This window comes from Lepisma saccharinum, chromosome 11, assembly GCF_977018435.1.
Source record: "Lepisma saccharinum chromosome 11, izLepSacc3.1, whole genome shotgun sequence".
Lineage (NCBI taxonomy): Eukaryota > Metazoa > Arthropoda > Insecta > Zygentoma > Lepismatidae > Lepisma > Lepisma saccharinum.
The window spans coordinates 36,545,268-36,567,445 of record NC_139239.1 but is presented as its reverse complement, the minus strand read 5'-3'; the positions used below and the strand labels follow the sequence as shown (position 1 = coordinate 36,567,445).

Sequence of the window (22,178 nt, the reverse complement as noted above, 5' to 3'; positions counted from 1 at the left end):
CACATTGATTGGTTAAATGTAGTAAATTAAAATATGTAAATACAGTCAACTCTCGATTCAACGACCTTTCACAGTTCCCGGGAAAAGGGTCGTTATTTCGAAGGGGTCGTTATTGGAATTTGCACCAATTTGCAGCTTAAAGGAAGCTCAAACGGACACAAAGATGCCTAGGAGATGGTAACACCATTTATCCTGGTAGTTATACAACCTGTTATGCACAGGATGCGTGTTGTGAGAAGGAAAATAGAACATGAAAAAGTTTTCACAAAATTTTTTTTAAAATAATGTTACTTTATTTCAATTGTGCACAGTCGTTGCTTTTCCAGGAAATTCTTACAATTCTAATTCATGAGAAACCCGTTTGCACTAAGACCAATGGAAAGGAAAACAATCTCTCGCTTATTGCAAGCGAAACTCGAAGAATCTTGACACCAGTCAGACTGGTGCCAGCAAAAGTTGGGAGATAATTGGGCAGAATGAATGTTGGATTTTATACGGGTTTACTGGAGCATTAGATCTCTCGGGAGAAACAACACAACCTCTCTAGGTACCAGACAAAAAAAAATAAAGGCAGGGCTGTAATTTTCGTTCTGGTTTTTACATCGTAAAAAAAAAAGTCACTTTTCATTGCTTCAACCAACTTCATTCACCCTCCTTCCCCATTCAAGGGAGCAGTCCAAACTCCTTCCTTGACTTGCATTGTAATCCAGCGTGAAAAAGGAAACGCGCAACTTGCGATCTGTTTTCACCCAATGCGTATTCTAGGACAAGTCATTAAACAGCGTGGCAGTTGATAATCATTCGGGTTTGGAATTAAATTTCACTTTAAACTGTATATTTAGTCCCGATTAGCCCGTCAGCATAAAATGAACTGAAAACAAGCTTTATGAAACTGCGCATTTGGTAGATCGTTATTTACTCTCACGTTAATCGACGATTTAATGTTGGATTTAGGAGTATTCTCGATGTCAAACACCCACCCTTCCAAACGTTTTCCCCTTGAATAATGTATTTTTAATCAGTCTCAGCGACCATTCCTACATTGAACACACGTTTTTTTTTCCTCCGCATGAATGGTTCTGAAGAAAAGCGGATGCAAATTAAATTTACAGATTTGCTTATCAGAAGGCGCAGAACATGAAGTTATTTTAACTCTTGTTTTCCTTTCTGGAGATCGAATTTCGTTATCGTCAAATCAAAACAGCTTTGTGAGATTCAAAACAATAACTTTTGCCTTCGCGGATGAGTCATCGCTGTTATCGGCAAGCAAGAGCTTTGCAGACGCTAGACAAAACACTGGCGCCAGCTGCATCGTAAAAACAAGGAGACCGGCTGGAAGTTCGAGCAACAGGTGGCGGAAGAGAAAAGTCCCAGCATTTTAAAGATAAGGCAACTGTCGAAGACGGAACTTTTACAAGCAGTGTAAAGAAGAAAGAAATGACCCTTGCTTTACATGTTACCATGCAACAGACAATAATACGGGCAATATTTCCTATGCAGACAACAGCATTAAAAAATAATAATAAATAAATAAAAAAAACTGAAATCTGCAATTATCAACATTGCCCTGCACACCAGTGGCGGAGAATGAGCTGGGGAAAGGGTAGAGGGTCACCTTTTTTTTTTACTTGTTCTATGGTTTTTGTTCGTTTTCAAGAATATAACCAGAACTGGTTGCCCCATTTTAGACGTCAAAGGAAAGGAAGAGGGGTGGTTCCTTTCCCACTCTCGCCTGTAATCAGCCCGCATCAGCAAGAAAATCCTGGCTGAAACAATCTGCATCCTCCCCCCCCCCACGTTTGCTGACAGAAAAAGAGGGAGAAGTCAGTCGTTTAACGGAACACTTTTTTGGCAGATATTACGACATCGACACAATTAGGAAAACGTATAAAGTGGGAAATGGGAGTTATGATGTACCTAAGATCGAAGTAAACTTTTGTGCAAACCTGGATGACAACGCATTAAGCGGGTTGACGATCTTTAGTTCACCTATGTGGTTTTGATTATCTCTAACAGTTTCGCTTTTTTATGAAGTGTTGCAGGGAACAAAGAACACGTTTTGAATGAAAGCGGTTACCAGAAGTTGTCGGCTACAAGGCCGAAAGTTGCTCACTCATTGGAACCTGATGAACTCTAGGTCAGAGCTGGACAGATGGGCCAGAATTCCAGGCGCCACGCATCTGTATTTTCGAACATTCCTGCGATCTTATCTCTCAAGGTGGTGTATTTATCGATGAAAGAGCTTGACCTGCCATACACATTGGCAAAGACTGCAAGTCCAGCAGTCATTTCGGGCTGCTCCCACCCTCCCCCGTGAGTTTTCAGCAGCTCTTAGGACAAGGAAACAAGTCAAGTCGATTTAAAATAACATCCAAGCACATTCGATCTTCTCTTCTCGCGTATCCAAGAGCAAGCGTGGCAAAACAAGCCTGGCGCGTTGGGTAGCGGCAGTCGGGTGCGGGGTAACATTGGTGTACTTGAGGGAGGGGAGGACAGAGGTCAAGTGCTATTGGATATCACTCAAGCATGGTGTGGTGGTGTCTATTTTTAGTTCAGACCTAACTGTGAGCGTTAGAGCGCTCGTAAAGGGAATGAGTGGAGGAAAAAACAACGCATTTTTCGGCCGATTTCCTTCAATTTTTCAACTTTTTTTTTCCAAATCTTTCTAATTTTTTCTAAATTTTTCACGGTTCCCGGGAAAAGGGTCGTTACTTCGAGAGGGTCGTTATACCCGGGGTCGTAGAATCGAGAGTTGACTGTAGTATTTTTGAGTGTGTTTATAAAGTTCGAACTCTCTCTCCACTACAGAAATGTCTCGACAATCTAAGATTTAACACTTTATCAAGAGCTTCCTATTTCCTCCTTTAAATTTAATACTCAATCCTACCACCAAAATTTCCATGCTAATTTTAGACAGCATTGCCTCCTCAAAAAAAATTAATTCTCAGTCTCCACAACAGAATTTCCGCAACAGTCTAAGACAATAGTAATATACAAGAATTGGATACCCCCTTAATTTAATGTTCAATTACCCTCTAACTAAAATACCAGCCATAATGTAAGACCTAGAGTTGGATACTGCCCTCCCCCCACATTTAATTCAGAATCCCCCCAGAACCTTCCTGTTAATTAAGGCCTAATGTGTAAGAGTTGGATAATACCCTTAAACACTTCCTTTTAAATCTTTATCTGTATTTCTTTTCTCTTTCCATATTCTTTAATTTTGTTTCTCTTTACCATTTCCTTCTGCTTTTCCTCTTTATCTCTTCTTCAATTTGGCAACATCGCTTTCCTACTCCAGTTTGTTTGCTTTTTACTTCAAGAGAAAAAAGAAACACCCAAGCTGGCAGTTAACAAAGAGTACCGCTCCCTTTGTTAACTGCTGGGGATATAATGAACGCACTGACTTCATAGTGTGTATTTACCGTTTCCGGCTATTTTATAAAACTCTTTTTGAAAATGCATTTTAATACTTCCCAGCTAAGTTGATTCAATATTAATTTTTCACAAAGCATATTGTGTAACTACCTATGTTCATTTAAACAAAGCTCATAAGTACTAAAAATTTTAAACCATATTAAAGTACATATAGTTGTTTACCACACTAAGTTACCCCACATTTGTAAGTGTGCCTCAGAGCAATCTCATAACTAGGGCTCTGATAGTTATGCACTTAAATAACCAGTTTAATTTATAAATGCTGTATATAACAAACTATAAAAGATTACATGCCAGGCAATGAGTATGCATTATTTTGAATTCTCATTCGCTACACAGATTTTTTCCAATTTTGATTAGGGGGATGGGGAATATAATTAGTAACCTATTGGAATCTACAATATGGGCATATCAGTATATTGTTTTTTTCCTCCTCCATGGCCATACGGTCTAAGGCGCTATGCTTTGGATTCAGACTGCAGGATGGCCTGGGTTCAGTGTCTGGGTTTTCAGCCTGTATATAGGACTGGTAGCAACCCACAATTGTGAGGAAATTGGGGAGCTATAAGTGAGTAGTGTTACCCAGTCTTGGAAATCTCCTATAACGGCTGAGGCTTTGATGTGCTAACCACACATCACACCATTATCGGTTGAAGATCTCCACACCTCTAAGTAGGATTGTAAGAATGGGACTGGCAGTCGGGAGATAAGCCAAGGCCCTTCCAGGACTGTAGAGCCAAGGGTTATGTAACCGTATAAATATATTCAAAGGTAAAACCATTGTAGGTACACATATCAAGGTTATTAATGAACTATCCAGGTTCTCAAATAAACACTTGCAATTATATATCAGATGTGCAGAACATGGTATAAAAATAAAGTTTTTCTCACGTGTTTTGTGAAAAATGTAAGTAAATGTAATGTTTTGGCAATTTTGCCATAAATGCATATTGTGTTTTATCTTGTCTTGAATATAAAATGCATATTTTTACAACTGTCGGGATTTTGCTTTTGGCATAATGTAAGGCCAAATTTAGAAACAAATTTGTATAACAAATCAAAGACATATGTCCTCAATTAGCTCCTAGCAACCAATAACCACATGGATGAAATCTGAAATCAAGGTCGTAGTCACTCATCGGGAGCAGCTGGGTGACCCCACATGCTGGAATCTTACTACTTTAGGATATTTTTTCCCTTTGGAGCTCTAAGGGCAGATACACATAGGGAAGAGCAAATTAGTAGACAGCAATCTGTTGAAGGAATTGAAAATCCCACAGTCAATTCTCCCAAATAGAATTAGCTTGAAAATATCTCTAGTCTGTGCACATCTTGCTTGTGATAGAATCCTAATCACTGGGTTGTAAAAAAAAGAGTGTGGTCATCTCTGGAGGGATAGTGTCATTAGCGGATAGGGATCTCACTCATGCTCTCAAATTGAACTGTGCACACAGGTCAGCAATAGTTGTAAGGTAGAAGACGAATCATGTGATCCATGCTTTTTAATGAAGCAAACCTGTTTGTGCCTTTTTCTGAGCCAAGGTACAATGCAAGGAATTAAGTTGCCTACTTATATAGCCTGCCAATTTACTATTTACAATGTGCACACAACCTAAGATAACTGAAAAGTGAATACATGAATGTGAACTAACTGCAAGCAATGACTCCAGAAAAAAAATGGAAGTGGAAGGGCAATCCTAGTTATTTTACTTGTATATACAAATTACATACTATATTTAAGGTGAAAGTTAATTGAAAAATTGTTCTTGTGAAGTTGGGGAGCAGGGTAAAACAATAGTGGGGGGACAACTAAAGGAATTCCAAAAATGCTAAAATGCATATGGGATCATGAAAAATTCTTGGCATTTAATTATGAAGAGCCTAATACTTTTCTGAATGTTACTGACAATGGTTCCCATTAGCCTCCAATGTTAATTGGACTTTATCCATTGGCTACTTGTAAAAGTAGAAGCACTAGACAATGGATGAAAAAGTAGCATTGCATGCTAATGCAGAATCTATTGTGGCAATTGTGCATAACAGAGAAACAATCTGAATACTGTTGAACCCCGATTTTATGTTCCCGGATTGCACATTTTCCCACATTATACACTCAATCTTGATGGTCCCAACATTTCAAAATGCTACAAATTTTCCTCGATTTTACATTTTCCCACATTTTAAGTCTTATCAGCTTGGTCCCCCGAAAAAACATTGAATCGAGGTTCCACTGTAATTTGAAAGAAGACCATGATATAGAATGAAACAACAAACATCTTCTTCGAATTACTAACTTTATATCCACGAGACTTACTTTTAATGGTTCTATTAATTCCCCACACATCATCATTTATCATGGTCAGCCCCTGGTGTGGATGACCAATCCTTGATGTCACAAAACTCCCACCTTAACCCTTCACAATCCCGAAATTTCCCAAGTTCAACTGTAATACCATCCCAACATGATTTTCATGCAACTACCAAGCAGGATGCAGCACTTGAAGCTTCACGGCTCTACTTTCTCGCTAATAAAAAGGAATTAATGTCCAAAAATAATAATACCTGAATAATAATAAAAAAAAATACTCAAATTTGTATGATATTTTTTGGTCACCTGGTACCAAAACAAACATGCAAGATAATCAACTTATGCCCCTTTGAGACCAACAACACTGTCCACAAAGAACACCTGAATTAAACTTTATGTTAGAGAATACTAAAAACTTCCCACTTCTTTTTTCTTCTCTTTATGTTCTTTGTTCAATAACCCACTTTGCCATAATAAATTAGGGATGGGACCGATTAATCGATACTCTATCGGTACCGGCCGATATAGGCATATCGGTAAAATTACCAATTATTTTATCGATAAATATCTTATAATTTAGTGCAAAATTCTGTCATTTTGTTGTAATTTTTATCGATAATCTCCATGCCCTAAATGTCTAAATATTCAACTTCTTTTGCATTGCAATCAGCTCGAAACACAGATTTATTACGGAGATCAATGAAAATTTCAGGGTCTTCAAGGACCATTTCTAATTTTGTATCAGATCGGCAAATTTTATATCGGTACTGTATCGGTATATCATAAATAGAATCCATCCCTTGTAGTATGCAAAAGATAATGTCAATGTTCACGGTAAAACACAACAATGTATGTGCAGCATTCACTTTTCATGTTCTTTTGTTATGAAATTTATTCACCTGGCATGCACCATAAAGTTGTAAGGGAATACATGATAAGTGGAAATTAAATTTAGCAACTATATGGTCAGATCACGTTCTACATGCAATATAACCACAAAATGGTAATACTAACATTTACTGAAGAGAAACCTACTGTACCATGACAATTATATGTTATGAAAATTACACTGACCAGTACCAATGGTCCTTTCCCCTAAACCATGTACTTATATTACACAACATTCTGGAAAAGTAATATTTGTAACAGATGATATTAATTGTTCAAGGTATTTTAGTGCAGATCTCTAGTGTAGTTACAGATTCAAATGCCTGTGCCAACATTTATGCACCAACACCTATTAAACATAATAATTTTCTTTATATTTTTCCAGAAGACCAATGTCTTTCACTATGCAAAGCAAATCATGTTTGCGACCGAACGTTTCCTCCTTTCTGTTAGCAGGAAGCATATTTGATAGTCACCACGTGAAAGTGACAGCTATGAAGAAAATGCTTAATCATTATTTTCGTTCCTGCAAACTCTGCTACGTCAAAACTTCACAATGATGCCCTCATCACTGTGACGACATATCCGTAGATATATTGTATAAGCATGATTATTTCTGTAGTCATATTATCCTCATACTAATTTTCGTATACGGATATGTACTTGTGTGTATGACAATTCACCATCAGCTTGTCAGAATCATCACGGTGATTTTAAAAATGCATGCAGCACCACTGCAAATATGTTCGCGACGTAATATTATGCAATATTATTTCCCTTTCAAATGGTTGAAATATTTTATGGTATGCACTGCAACGACAATCACTTGTGATGACAGCCTACCTGAAGATTAGATATAAGCAGAGGCCTCTCACGAACGGGGGGGAAAAAAAATTGTCTAAATAGAATTTCAGCCCTGAACAACAATTACAATATTGGATGCTTTTTTAAATTGTTGAATGGTTGCATGTATACAGTGTTGCTAAAAAGAAGCAAAATTTTAATCCTTTTATGCAAACTCCCCAAAATACGATTAGGCTTGAAAGTTAATTCCGAATGATTCCATCTACCGCACACTTACGCATGAAATTGTACAGCAAACTTGCACATTACATACCTTCCGCTGATCACTATGGCAGGGCCAATGACAGTATTGTCATAACGTAATTGGATTGGTTTGGTGTTTTAAGTCCACTTTATGCACAGTAAGGCTAATCGGGACTGGACCTACAGTTTAAAGTTGGAACCAAACCACTATGTGCCTCCACGTCATAACATGAAAACTTATTATTGCACTTAATATTAGCAGATACTATAATTTATTTACCTTGAACTATCAGTGTCTAAAATACATTTATCAAATTCCTTACATGGGTGCATCGAAATGGTCTGCAGTTAAGTCAATTGTAGTCTGCCTGCCAAATACTTAACATGCAAGACCTGTAACAATATTTGAAATTGTCTGGCTCTCAAAGAATGAGTATTTGGCCTCTGGAAAGGTTACTGTCCATATTTGGTGTTTAATTTGACCTTATTTTTTTTATACCATTACATCAATGATTATTTAAATTAATGCATAAATTTTCATGTATTATTACAGTAATAGTAATAACAATAACAGCAACATACTTACCTCTCCAGCTTTGCTGTTTCTCCTTAAGAAATTTATGTGTGTGGGCTTCCCAAGCTCAAAATTTAGGGCTTTAAAAATTCTTCTTTCCATATGAAGAATTTCTCTGGCTTTGAAAGTATTTTCAGTAATATATACGAAATCTGCAATTTCTGGACAGAGCATTTCTTCGTATTTACTAGACAGAAACATTGCTGCCACTCCAACTAGCTGCAGCTTATCTTTAGTAATGTTATGGTCAACCTAGAGAATAAAAAAAAATCTTAAAACAACTGCATACTACTACATATGAGAGGTTCAGACCACAAGTAGAGCAACTCATTCAAGATATATCGTATTGGCCCAAATATAAACTGCACCCTAAAATTTGAAGGAGCAGAAAAAAAAATATGATGATACCCAAATATAAACAAGGGAAGAAAATACCTATAACCATTTACCACTCCACATGATCGTTCATATTGGCGACAAACTTGTAGATCCACTTCAGTAGAAATGAATACCTGCATACGCTTAGAGAAGAACGAACACAATCTTAATAAATCAAAGAGTACATTATCAAGAATGACGACAGCTTTACAATGCCCAGTTAGAAACAACAATGCTATTGTTCAAGTTGGAAACAACAATGCTATTGTTGCATTATCTTTATTTCAAATGAGAAATCAGCACATTTTTAACAGCATATGATTTGACGAAATGTCATAATTTTTTGAAGGTCGTGAATATAAGACTCATCCTAATTTTTCACAATTGAAATTTGGATAAAATGTGCAGCTTATATTCAGGCCAATATGGTAGTTTTGAGAAAAAGGCACATTTAAATAACTTAGAAATATGTTTAGCTGTTGCAGCACAAACATAGTGGTGCCTCGATGAGCAAGAATTTGAAAGTTAGGATATACAGTGGAATCACGATTATACATTTTCCCGCATTACACGTTCAATCTTTATACAGGGTTCCCACGCAAACTCCAAATCCATTTTCCCTGAGATTTCCCTGAGTTTTCCAGAATCCTCATATTTTTTCCAGAGTATTGAATGCACATTAAATGACTACCATAATTTTACAATGGCCTCCTCCATTTCCCCTCGTAGCTATACCATCCTCACCTTCCTTATTACTGTTGTTTTCTGATGCAAATAAGAAAACTAGTTCAATAATAAAATAAAATTACACTTCTTTGCATGTAATTAAGAACAAAGATGACCAGTTTTCTAGAACTTTAAACAACTCTGAAACAATTTCTAACATATCTGATATAGAACACTGAAACATTTTCACACTTTTTGATACATGTTTATAAATGGATACAGTATCAATTAATCTGTAATGCGTACAATAATAGTTAACACAAACAAATTATTGGAATTTTTAAAACATATAAAAATGAAGTGACAATTATTAGTACCGATTTAAAAAGGAATAATAAGTTACTGAGACTGAAATATACGTAAAACAAGAACTGTACTTAATGTCTGATACAGCAAATTAAGAAACTTTACTTCTCAGAAGCTTCAAGTTTTTTTAAAATTGTTCTGCAATAGCCTTTGCTTCTTGCATCTTTTCTTGTTTGGCTTGTAAAGCACTGATCTCACTTGCTTTACATTTCATTTCTTTCCTTTTGTCTTCTTTGTGATCACATTTCTTTCTCATCTTCTGCAATGCTTCTTCGTATCTAATACATGCACCTTTAACACTCTGGATCATATCTTTGCTTACTTCTACATTTGGCACTCCTCCTACCACTTTCACTGAATCATAAACTTGCCGAACAGCCACAGACTCTTCTTTCAAGTTTTCTATTAAAACCTGCTTATTTACAGAAAACCCCACTTTCCACATATGCATTGCCATGTGATAGGCATGTAAAAATTCACATGTCATGTCATGTCTATAACCAGGGCTCGAAAAATCCCGGTTGCCAGGACGCCGTGGCGACTAAAATTTTCTGCCTGGCGACTGTGATCATTTGCTATTATGTACAAAATTTTGAAGATTCTTAATTCTTTATTTCTGTGGGCGAGGTTCAGCCTGAGGCTGTTGTACCACCTAACCTGTGTCATGGAGTATGGCCAATATTTAAGCACATGGTGCATGTGTGTGTGTTGACAAAATTTCGACCTGCTAGTGTTGCCATTTACGGAGGATATGTCCCAAAAATGTTACCACTCAACCCATAAAATTGCCAGTCAAAAATCAATCAAATGATGCACATGATCAATATTGGTTGCAAATGACAGATTGACATGGCATCAGACATCCAATTATGACCCTTTGATAATTTCTTACATATTTTTCTCACTCAAAAATGCATTTCTGGAAAAATTTTAACACTGCCTTTCGCCAGTTATTTATTTACCTAATTTTCTGTGGCGTAAACTGATAGTTTTTAACCATTGAAAAATATCTCAAATGGATAAGGCTTTATAATGCAGGAAAACCGGTGTAAATATCTCTTACAGTTTTCAAGATATACATTTTCAAAGTTTGGGTTGCGCGACTTTTGAAACACCATAGTATGCACAATTGCAAGTAGGTTGTTTCCTGGCACCTGATATTCAGAGCTGGCTGGCACCTAGCTCTGAAGAAGATTTTTCGAGCACTGACTATAACAATAGTTGAACATGATCAAAAACTTAAAATATGTACAAGTATTTATGAACAATACATAATTCATATATGGCACTAGTAAGTAAATATTTAAAATTATGTTCTAAATGCAGTAAATACACAATCAACAATATTGTACATAAAAGATGGCAGAAAATAAATATTTCCCTAAACAGGACACTCCATTTGTTTTACTATTTTGTAGGGATGGGTCGATATGAAATTTTGGCCGATACCGATAAAGTACCGATATAAAATTTGCCGATACCGATATCTACCGATCCGATATAAAATTAGAAATGATCCTTGAAGAACCTGAAAGGTTCACTGACCTCTTTAATAAATGTGTGTTTCAAGGTGACTGCAGTGCAAGAGAAATTGCATATTTAGACATTTACTTTTTTAGAAAGTAGGGCATGGATATTATCCATAAAAATTACAACAATATGGCAGAATTTTGCACTAAATTATCAGATAATAATCAATATATAGGATCGGTAAAATAATCGGTAATTTTACCGATAAACCGATATGCCTATATTGGCCGATCCCGATAGAGTACCGATTAATCGGTCCCATCCCTACTATTTTGTAAAAAAAGGAAGAAAAAACTTAAAACTACTCCCTAATAAGGGAAATCAGATGAACACTGGTTAACTTTGGACATCAGGTTATCTTTATTATGCGTTTTCCACATCTTGAAATATATTTTACGTCATGTAAAAGATCCAAATCGGCTAATTAAATTTTAAAAAGTGCAAAATTTATGAGGGTATACACTTTGTCACCAGCCCTGGAATCACATTTAAAAACAAGAAACAGACAAACAAATAGATATGAGTTCCTTGCTGAAAGAGAAATATGCTACAACAGCCTGAATTATCCACAGACAGGAGCATATTATAATCCCTCAGTTTTGCTTCTTAGGGAACCATTAATCAATTACAAGATTTTCCCTGAGATTTGTATTTTTTTCAAATTCCCTGAGTTTTCCAGGTTTTCCAGGTGTGTGGGAACCCTGTTTATAGTCCCAACATAGCAAAAATGTTACAGCTTGGTCCCCTGAAATACGTAAAATCGAGGTTCCACTGTACTTACTTTTAAATGGTTATATTGATATTTCACAAATCTATTTCCACGAAAAACCTAGTTTCGCCACTTGTGCTCTGAACTTTTCATACATGGAATCTTATTCTTACAAATTGTAACTAGCTAATTTACTTAACCCTAGAAAGGATAAGGTGAGTTAATACAGGAATCAGATTAAAGAAATGTTACTCTACAATAACAAAGCTTTCTTAATCTGGTGGAAGAAGGATCCAGTACCAATGAATTCTCATTTTTTCTGTACCTGATATTCTTTGGAATTTCTGTACCTGATATTCTTTGGAATTGGTTAGCTTTAGTAGAGGTCCTTAGGTCAGGTATGTTATTAGTCTTAGGAAATTTAGGTTAGGATAAGGTACATAAAATAGGCTTTCAAGTTATGTATCAAATTACACTAAAAAATAAACCCTTCAATGAAGATTTACAAAATGCTACAAAAGTTCTAATTATGAAAACAAATTTAAAATAATGTTGGTATTTACAATTAAACATTTTGCAGCATTTCAGTAACATCCTTAAATTATCAGTTCCTTTTGCTCATAAATTTGTACCAGTTTGTTTCACACTTGACAGAAAATAATATTCCCATCGCAGATAATATTTGTAAGACTTTCCTTTTGGTATTGCACCATATGTAAAGAGCACTTCTGAAACATGAAGTTTCCACAACTTGTTATGAAGCAGAGTCTATTTGCAATGAAAATAACTAAATATAATTCTGCACATTTTATAACATCCAAGTGTGTTGTTTAAAGAAAATAGAGGCTCAAAGTGAAGCATGTTGTAAATACATCAGAAGAGGTTCTAACTCGGGATGGACATATCCAGGAAACAAAAAATCCAGATATCAGATTATCAAAAATATCTGGATGTGTGCATTATCTGAACAGTTTTATCATTTATCTGTTTTACACTGTCTGCATATTTTTTTATTGGTCATATTTGTAGTTCTACCGTACAGTTTCACAACAAATCTATCATGCAAACTGACAGTTTATCCATTTTACGGATTCCCCGCATATTCTTTAAACGTTTTCATAAAACACGTCTACAAATTAAATCATTAGATAATAAGAAATCAAGATCTGTTTTCCGGTCCATCTCTAGTTCCAATGTTGATTACTACAATGTGTTTGGTGAAGAAGGAACACACCACAATAGAACAAATTGTTCTACCATTTCTAATACAAAAACTATAAGAGACCATAAACAAACTATTTAAAAAATGGTATAATATCAGGGTTCCTTTGTACAAAGAATTTGAGGGGGAAAACATCGCACAGGAGGATTAATTTCTGTTTATACAGAATATGACTTAGTCATAATACCAGTGAAAAGCAATGTATTCTCGATTGGATAAATTACACTAGAACTCACGAATTAAATTGTCCTTTAAGTTTGACTGATTCTCGCCACGTGGTGAGTTAGTTCACTCAGCAAGTTATTGCCTGAAAGTGAAGTTAATTCCCGAAGTAAACGCAAGAGGCGCTCGAGTCTGTACAGTTTTGGTGATCACAGAAAAACATGTAATGAATGCAAATTCAATTAGACAGTGAACATGTATATGTCTTTGATCCAATCTTTTGTGCTTTAGAGCTTTCAGTCTTGCTTAAAAACCATGTAAAAGTTTTATTCTCTGAACGAGAAAAGTGGTTGGCTAAATAGTCTTGCGCAGTAGTGGACTGATTGTCGGTTGCAGAAAAAGGCAGGCTGCGGCTGGAATGTAGAACGGTAATGGGGAGAGGAAAAAAATACGTAACCTATGGCCTAATCTGTCGAAGTTAGTGCGGAAAATGGCACTTTCGGTTTGAAAACTTATGATATTTCCGTACAATAATGAAAAAGGATGATGATGTGCTATTGAAGTCTTGGAGCCAAGTCAGTGTCGTAAATAAGGAAAAAAAACTTACGCACCGGTCAGTGATATCTTTCTTGTAGTGTGTTGAAAATGGGAGGTAAGAATATATTCGGCCTTTTATGTGGCCCAGTCGGTAATGCTTCTGACTATCATGCTCAAGGTCCTGGGTTCAATTCCCGGTTCAAATCCGGGAACTTTTCTAACGTTGGAAGCAGCCCCGGCACCTACCCAGCGTCGAATGACATGGGGGTAAAGGCGGTCAGGGGCGTGATGCTGATCACATCACCTCCACTCACGACCGGATCAAGAAAGTGTGGGGCGTTACCCCCACACCACCTATACGCCTTCATGGCATGGTGCTACGCACAGGGGAGCACTTTACCTTTACTTTTTTTTACCTTTTTTTCATGGTGAGAATAATCTGCCTGGTTTCGTAGGCAACATATTACGAATGCAAATACTTTCATCAGATATCGTAGTTATCTATCAATGACAACCTGTTCTTTTCTTTTCGGAGCATTCTAGCACGAACGGTGCTTTTGTCAGCGAGTGTGCATGGCCATCTTGCTATTGATAGCATGGGCACGAATGTAAAACTTAGCATATTCCGTACTATTGTTGGTGAAAAATCACGAGTGATTTTCCTTGAACAGACGAATGTTAATATTAAACCAACAGAAGATTGGATACATACATATTTCTATGTGAAGGGTGACATGTAGGTAATATTGACTTTGTCACCAGTGCCAGTATTAGTTTTATTCTTGCCACGAGGTAAAAATTGTACTTTCAACTCTGAAAAGTAGTTGTAACACACAATCTGAGTGTACTACTCTCGTCGTAGCAGGTTGCACGTCTGAGGTTCGAATTATTTGTGCATTTAAATATTTATAACCATCTCTTGTCAAGATAAAGACATGACATATTGTTATCGAGATTGGGGTTAGGACTAAATGTAGTTGACCCATATGCACATTTAAAATACTGTTCAGGTACATTCGTGTCTCATCATGCTGCAGGTGAGAGTCGAACCTAGGACCCAGGCATTATAAATAAATAAGATAATCATGTTATAAAAAGGTTCCTGCTAAAGCATTGAAAAAGCTTCTTAAAAGCTCATCGAGACAGCAACCTTCAGCGAAGTTGGAAAAACTCCGCTGACATTGCATTAGAAAATTAAATCAGGAATCCGCATTCTCTCTCAGAATTGCCGTTACCAAAGGACGCGATCGAGGCAACCGTCATAACAGCCGATAGCTCGAATTTCATTTAAACATGTCGCAAGAGAAAACCTCTTTTAGTTGTCTTCAGTTTTCTGTCAGATGAAGTAGTTACAAAAGACAAAAGAACTCAGTTTCTAGTTGATTTCAGTTTACATTGAATCCTGTTATCTTGAGAGAGCTCCACAGTTGTCATAAGTTTAGGAAAAGGAGAGAACGAACGATTGGGAAGTTATAGTTTATCGTTTAGAATATCGGTCTACGAAAGTACAGAGTTTAGAGCACACAGTTGCTCCCTCGTCCGTTTTATTACAGGGTAGGACTACATTGCAACAAGGACAAGCGGAGAAGAGATTGCTGCTGAACTACAGGTAAACATTCCTTATGTCTTTCCTCAGCGTGCCTGTTCAGTCAAAGATAGTGTTTTTAAATAGATGTCAGTGTGCTCTTATTTCACGAGACTAGTCCCCTTGCAGTTTTAGTGTAGACGTAGCTACCCCCTTTTCTTACAACGTTCCTCTCGCTTAGCAAGCGAGTGGCTAAAGGCTGTCATAAGTCTATCGACAATCCCCCAAATATTTGGTCTTTAGACAGTGTATACAAAAGTACCAATTACTAATTAATCTACTGCAAGAAAAGTCAGATATTGAGAAATAGTGTTTATTTGTGTATTCAATAATTCCAATTTATGGGATGCATATTTATGTTAATTTAATTGTGATACAATTAAATAAGGTTCAGTATAAGCATATGCAAAGTATATCCATGCTGTGTAGAGTACAAACCAGATATTGAACAAGTTTTGTACAGTTTACACACATCCTAAACCCTGTGTGTGGTTTGAATAATTAGCCTGTTTGTAAGTGCCTTACATGTGTGATATACTTACCCTAGTACATATAAGTACAAATGACCCAGCAGAAGTTTGACTCGTAGGAGTCTGTAGTTTATACAAGTTGTACAATTGAGATTAGATTCTCTCAGCCTTATCTGTGTACATTTGTTATTCTTTTTTGATAATTGCTTTTTTTTGTTATCCTTTATAAACACTTGTTAGGTGTATTCTTGTGTTACATTTATACATCCTGTGACATGTGTGAATTTGGTTGTATACATTTAACATGATGCATTAACAACATTTTATTGTGAGAAGGCAGATTTTCATGTGCAAGCAGGGGCAATGCTTAAACATGATTGCATAAGAAGTTGCATAATCATCCAGGTATAACAACTTCATATTATCTTCTAGAATTATCTGGTTATTTGTGTTTATCCGTACAGATGGATATGGAGGGATAATGTACATGGGCGTCCGGAAGAGGGGCTGTGCCCCCCCCCCCCTGGAAAATGAAAGTCAACCAAAAAATATGTATTTCACACATATAATTTAATTTTAGCCACAATAATGTGTGTTAATTATTGCATGAACACCATAAATTCAAATTTAAGCAATGTTTTTTAGGGAACAACACTATTTTTGGGAAAAAATTGTCTTCGTTTGCCCCCCCCCCCCTGAAAAAAAATACCTTCCTTGCCCCTCCCTGGAAAAAATCCTGCGGACGTCCATGGTAATGTAATAAATCTGTAGTTTCATCCACAAAGCTGTCAGGAATTTCAGGAAAGTTTGGTGCTTCTGCTAGAGTCATGCCTATTCTATTTCAGTAGTTTGATCATTTAACTGAACAAGATTTTTTCTTGTTATTTTCTATTTTGGGGCTCGAGATTTTTTTTTGATTGCTTTTATATTTCTAATTTTGTGCTTTACCGTAACCCTCCAGTCAGTGTTACCAGCGCTGCTAAGCGAGATGCAAGGTAGACCCATGGAAGGCAAAATATTGGAAGGTGGTTAATTTGGAATAGTTTGATTTTTTGGATTGGGGTTTCTCATGACGTATAGTGTCTCGTAGGAAATTAAGACACGTAAGAACGCTAAAGACTCAAAAGTGTGTGTCGGCAAAAATAGTGTTCACTTCTTAAAAAAGAGAAGAAAGAGGATCATTGACAAATACCTGTAAAAACCTATCGATGATTGATACTGTTGTATAAAGTGTTTCTTGCATCAACCGAAACTGATTATGAACTTCTATTAGCCACTCCACTAAAATCAGTCTCATTCTAGGTGTTACATCCTGGCCCTTCAGGAAATTTTCTCGAACAGCATACTTTCCCTGCAGGAGAAGAATTAAAATAAGAATGCGACACTATCAGGAAGTAAATATTCTTTTATCTTAGTGCTAACAATTATATACAACTAATTATGTACTTAACCTTTATAGTGAAAACATATTCTCAAATACACGTTGATACCAATATTCAGCAATGATATAAAACTTCACCTTTAAGGCTCAGAATCTTCAGATCTATGGTATTCAATATATTTGGAACATTAAGCTTTGAGGATATGACTTCCTTTTTTTAAACATTAATTTGGTTCAGTTTAGCATTTTTTTTTTTTGCAGAATCACAAACTATTATGAATTCAGTGTATTTTGTAAAACTTTCTTGATAACTTTAATAAGATTTATGTGTCTCAATCAACTATAAACACACAGCGTAAAGAAAAATGGAACCCCTCAGTTAATGTCCTAATAAATGCTAATATAGTATTAATCAGATACACAATTGTTACTACAGTAGCATGCAAATTAATCCGAACAAGATGCATACTTTTCCAGGTATACAATAATCTTAAAATACGTTGCAGTTTTAAGCTTTAGTTTCACTTGTTTTTAAAATAACTGCACATTCTCTCTATAATGCCCTGTGCTATCAACAACGATCCATTTTTACTCAATAGTTCATTGTTGAAGACCCGAAGTGGAGTCTATTTTTGAAGTACCACACATTAACAAGGGCAGAAAGCATTTTCTCCTTGTTTGAACCATCCACTTTTGCAGATAGACCATAACTTTCAATTGGATTTAAATCAGGTGAGTGTCCTGGCCAGGAGAGTACTTGTACATTGTTATTATCAAAGAACTCATTGACTTTTCAAGATGTATGACATTTTGCTAGGTCCTGTTGAAAAACACAATCACCAGCAGGAAAAGAATTCTTGAAATGAGGTATGACTTTTTGTCGCAGTATGTGAATATATTTATCACTGTTCATCATCCCCTTAACAGGACCTCATGGTCCAGGCCCCTCAGATGTGAAACAACCCCAGAACAATTTCGGGGGGTGTTTTGGAGTTTGTTGCATGTGTTCTGGTGAAAGTTTTTCACATTTTCCTTTATGAACAAAAGAAACCTTGTGACCATGCACTTCAAAATGGCATTTGTCCGAAAAAAGCACTTTCTTCCAGTCACTCACGATCCAGTCCCGATGATGTTTTGCCCACGTTACATGCTTTTTACACATTTTTTTTTGTAAGCAAGTGTTTTTTCAATGGCCTACAAGCTTTTTGTCCAGATTCAAGTAGTCTGCGACGCCACTGTTGTAACATGGACGTCCACTCCAGTTGACAATAAAATCATAAAGTGCAAGTATTTTATTGTTAAATCAACAGCAGTCAGTCTGGGGTTCTGTTTGCTTTTTCTAATAAGAATTTGGTCATCCTGCAACGAAGTTTTCCATTTGCGACCACATATTCCCTTTCATTGAGGCCCAATGGATCCAGTCTCTCTGTATTGTTTCAAAATTGACTTAACCGTACCCAATCAGACACCACATTCTGTAGCAATTTGTCTGTGTCATTGAAGTATGCTGTAATAACGTAACAATTTTTGACAGTTTGCGTGGCGTTGAATCCATTTGGGTGGCAGCCGAAATGAGAATCAATCACACCAAAAAACTTACCTTCCACTTGGTACATAACTTGCAACACAACTGACTCTTTGTCTGTCGACGATAACAAAATACTTCAACAATAGCATGGGCGTCTGCAGGATTTTACGCAGGGGGGAGGGAGGCAAGAGCTGGGAGATTTGATATTTTTAAATCCAAGATACACAGTCAATTATTCCCCCTTGTACACTAATTTCTGTTTCTCCATTTATTGAATGTTATCTTTAGTACATATTGACAATAAAGATTCCATTTATTGCAAACAGACAGCGCAATAATAGCAATTATTATATAACATTGAAAGTAGAAGTTATTTCTATTTTAATGAAGATATTAAAACAGGGTGCGAAATTTCCAGTCGCCAGGTCGCCATTGGCGACCAAAAGTTTGGGGCTGGCGACTAAAATTTTGTTATTTCAAATATGTGTCAAACATGCCCGAACATCTCAATCCAACTTTCGTACATGGTTTCGGAAAGCGAGCCGATTGAAAATCCTGTGTCGACTCAACGCCGACACCATCTAATCGGACCTCCGTGTCCTCCATCGGAGGCAAAACCACAACTGTAAATCTTGGGGTGCAGAATGCACCGACAAAGGAAGGCTAGTTAAGAGTTGCCAAGCATCCGACCACTCACTCCCCCCCCTTAAACAGAGCAGGGAGGAGGGAGCCGGGCGTTCTTCCCTGGTTCGTTCCACTGCTTTTTTCTTTGTTTTTTTTTCCAAGCGTAGCAAAATGTTCATTTCGGCTTTCATTACATCTATTAATTATACTCATTATTATTATGCATATTCAAACTTACATGTAAAAAATGTAGACCAATATAAAGTTCAATGAAAGATTGTTTTTATAAAGTTCACTTTATGCCCAAAAAGGCTAATCGGGGTTGAACCTACAGCTCAAAGTGGGATTCGAACTACATTGTACCCCCACCGGGTAAGGAATTCTGCTCCCCTTGATTTCAGAGTGACGTTATCACTACGTCCTGGAGGAGGCTCAGTTCAATTACAGAGATTCCAAAATATAAAACTTAGGTTTCTCAGTGGTTTGATTGATTGATTTGCTTTATTTTACTTCGCTTTTTTTTGTGCCACTTTTGGCTAATTTGTGAAGATGGGGATGAGTGGTGATATGATGGAATTAAATGGACACTCACGAACATTCATGCCCATGTCAGGATTCGAACCAGGAACCCGTAGCATTGTAGCGTGATATGCCAACCAATCCACCACGTTGCCGGCTGGTCAGTGGGTTAACACTTTTAACTGTGAAGAGTACAGAATATAATCCCCTTGTAAACTGGATCCCTAATTCGATATGCAGTGGAGATGTACTACACGCTGGTTCATATATTAAATTGATTGATATTGATTTGGCGTTTTAAGTGCACAGTAGGTTAATCGGGACTGGACCTACAGTTTAAAGTGGGATCCGAAGCACTATGTGCCTCCATCATATCTTATATGAAATATATATATATATAAAACTTAATTTCTGCTTTGCTCAAAATGCTACCTTCCACCGACCTTCTTGGCGAAGTCTTTAGTACAGTGTCCTACGACGCCAGAGTTTCTGGTTTCAGATACCGGCCTGGGTGTCCCTTCCTAACTTTCATACGATCACCCCACATCCACATCTTCGCGGTTGAATAAAAATAACAAACGTTTATTTACGTCGCCCAAGAACAAATACTGTGAAAAGTCTACTGAACAGAAATACAAATATTAAATATATTATTATTATACACTGAAAAAGTAATTCACGGATGTTACTTTTTTAAAATGTGTCAGCCACAAATATGTTTCATTACATCGATTTTAAGAATTTCAAAAAATATTATTATTTTAACGTACTTGTGTTTATTACGCGTATAAAGCTAAGTGAGAGAGAATGTAGCGTAGCGACAATCTTTAATTATTTATTATCACGGATTTTCGCGCAGGTGCTTTTTTTTAGATTTTTTTCCAAAACGATGTTAAGTAAATTATTCTGCAGGGCAGGGCACATTTTTAAAAACAAAAACATAACTATTCCCTTAAAAAAAATGACTGCGCCAATTTAAAGTTATCTTGTTCCAGTGCCAGCCTGAACTGCTTTAAAATGCAAAGGTCTGTGATTAGAATAAGATTATGTGTGTGATGTGTGAAATACATACTTTATACATTGATGTTTGATTTATCTGGGACGAGCATGGGTCCAAGGGCGCTCGCAGGATTTTTCTCAAAGGGCCAGCAGAGCTTCAGTCGTAATTCTTTACAAATCATAAAATAGAAATTGAAATAACAATAACATTACTGCTAATTTGGGAAACAACATTTTAACAGTATGTAACTAGAATATACATCTCCTAATTGTAAATATCTCCCTCGCATAACCTGACTTTGCTTTTGCTGCCATAAAAAAAAAAAAAACATTCTATGGCGGCGCCCTCTTTCTTTTGCCAGCCTCCTCACCTACTCCTCGCTACGGGCCTGTCTTCATCCCTCCCACTGGGTGATGCAGTGACCATGGCCAGAGGGGGCTGGCTGCTGACACCAGAGAAGCGCGAAAAGATGTGGCAACGTTTCGACTGTTAACGGAGATACGCGTTGAGATTTTGGCAGCAAGAGGGGTGAGTGAGGTAAGGTCGCGAAGATGTGGCGAACAGAATATGCATCTTGCACCGTGCGGACTTGAGGGGTAGAGTGGAGCAGACCGTGGCTCCTTGCTTGTGCGCGGAAAAAACTCAGTTTTCACAGTTGTGAACTGCTCTCGCGTGCTTAGTGTCCAGTCTTCGTTTCGTTGAAAAAAAGAATGCTATAAATGCACTCGTGAGCGTTAGTTGACGTGGTAGTTACGTTCGTTCTGTTTACCTCGTTCTTTTTGGTTCGGTGGAAGTTGCCTGTGAGTGAAGTGGTTCCAGAGAATTAGTTTTATTTAGTTCAATTACTGCTATGGAGAAGAAGCAAACAAACATACGATCCTTTTTCGTTACGGGTGATGTATCAAAATCAGCTGGTAGCAGTGTTCAGCTTACCTCATCTCCCAGCTGTGCTAAAAGTGGCAAAAGGAAATGTGATAGTGATTCAGTGTCATTTCCAGTTAAAAGGAAATTTAATAAAGAGTGGTTAAACCATTTTGAGTGGTTGTTGTATGACGAAGCAACAAATGTCGCATCTTGCAAATATTGTAAACAGGTGCCTACCAGTAACGTTGATAAAAAATGGGTCAATGGGTTTTCTGTGCCTTTTAAAAAGGAGTCCTTTTTGAAGCATAGTCAGAGTAAAGTCCATAGTGAAAATGTTGCCAGTGCAAAGGCAAAAGAATGCCCGACAGAAACACAGATGGCA

At 36.8% G+C, this 22,178-nt stretch overlaps 1 protein-coding gene across 1 annotated transcript in view; it reads right to left on the bottom strand.

Moving 5' to 3' along the window:
• LOC145995206 (G2/mitotic-specific cyclin-B-like) overlaps positions 1 to 22,178 on the bottom strand; it is a 68,311-nt gene that overhangs the window by 24,696 nt on the left and 21,437 nt on the right. Inside the window, exons 4-5 of the mRNA XM_083131768.1 lie at positions 17,073 to 17,231; positions 8,268 to 8,507 (exon numbers count right to left, since the gene is read on the bottom strand). Of these exons, the coding sequence (XP_082987894.1) occupies positions 8,268 to 8,507; positions 17,073 to 17,231 (399 nt within the window). The remainder of the gene's footprint in view (positions 1 to 8,267; positions 8,508 to 17,072; positions 17,232 to 22,178) is intronic.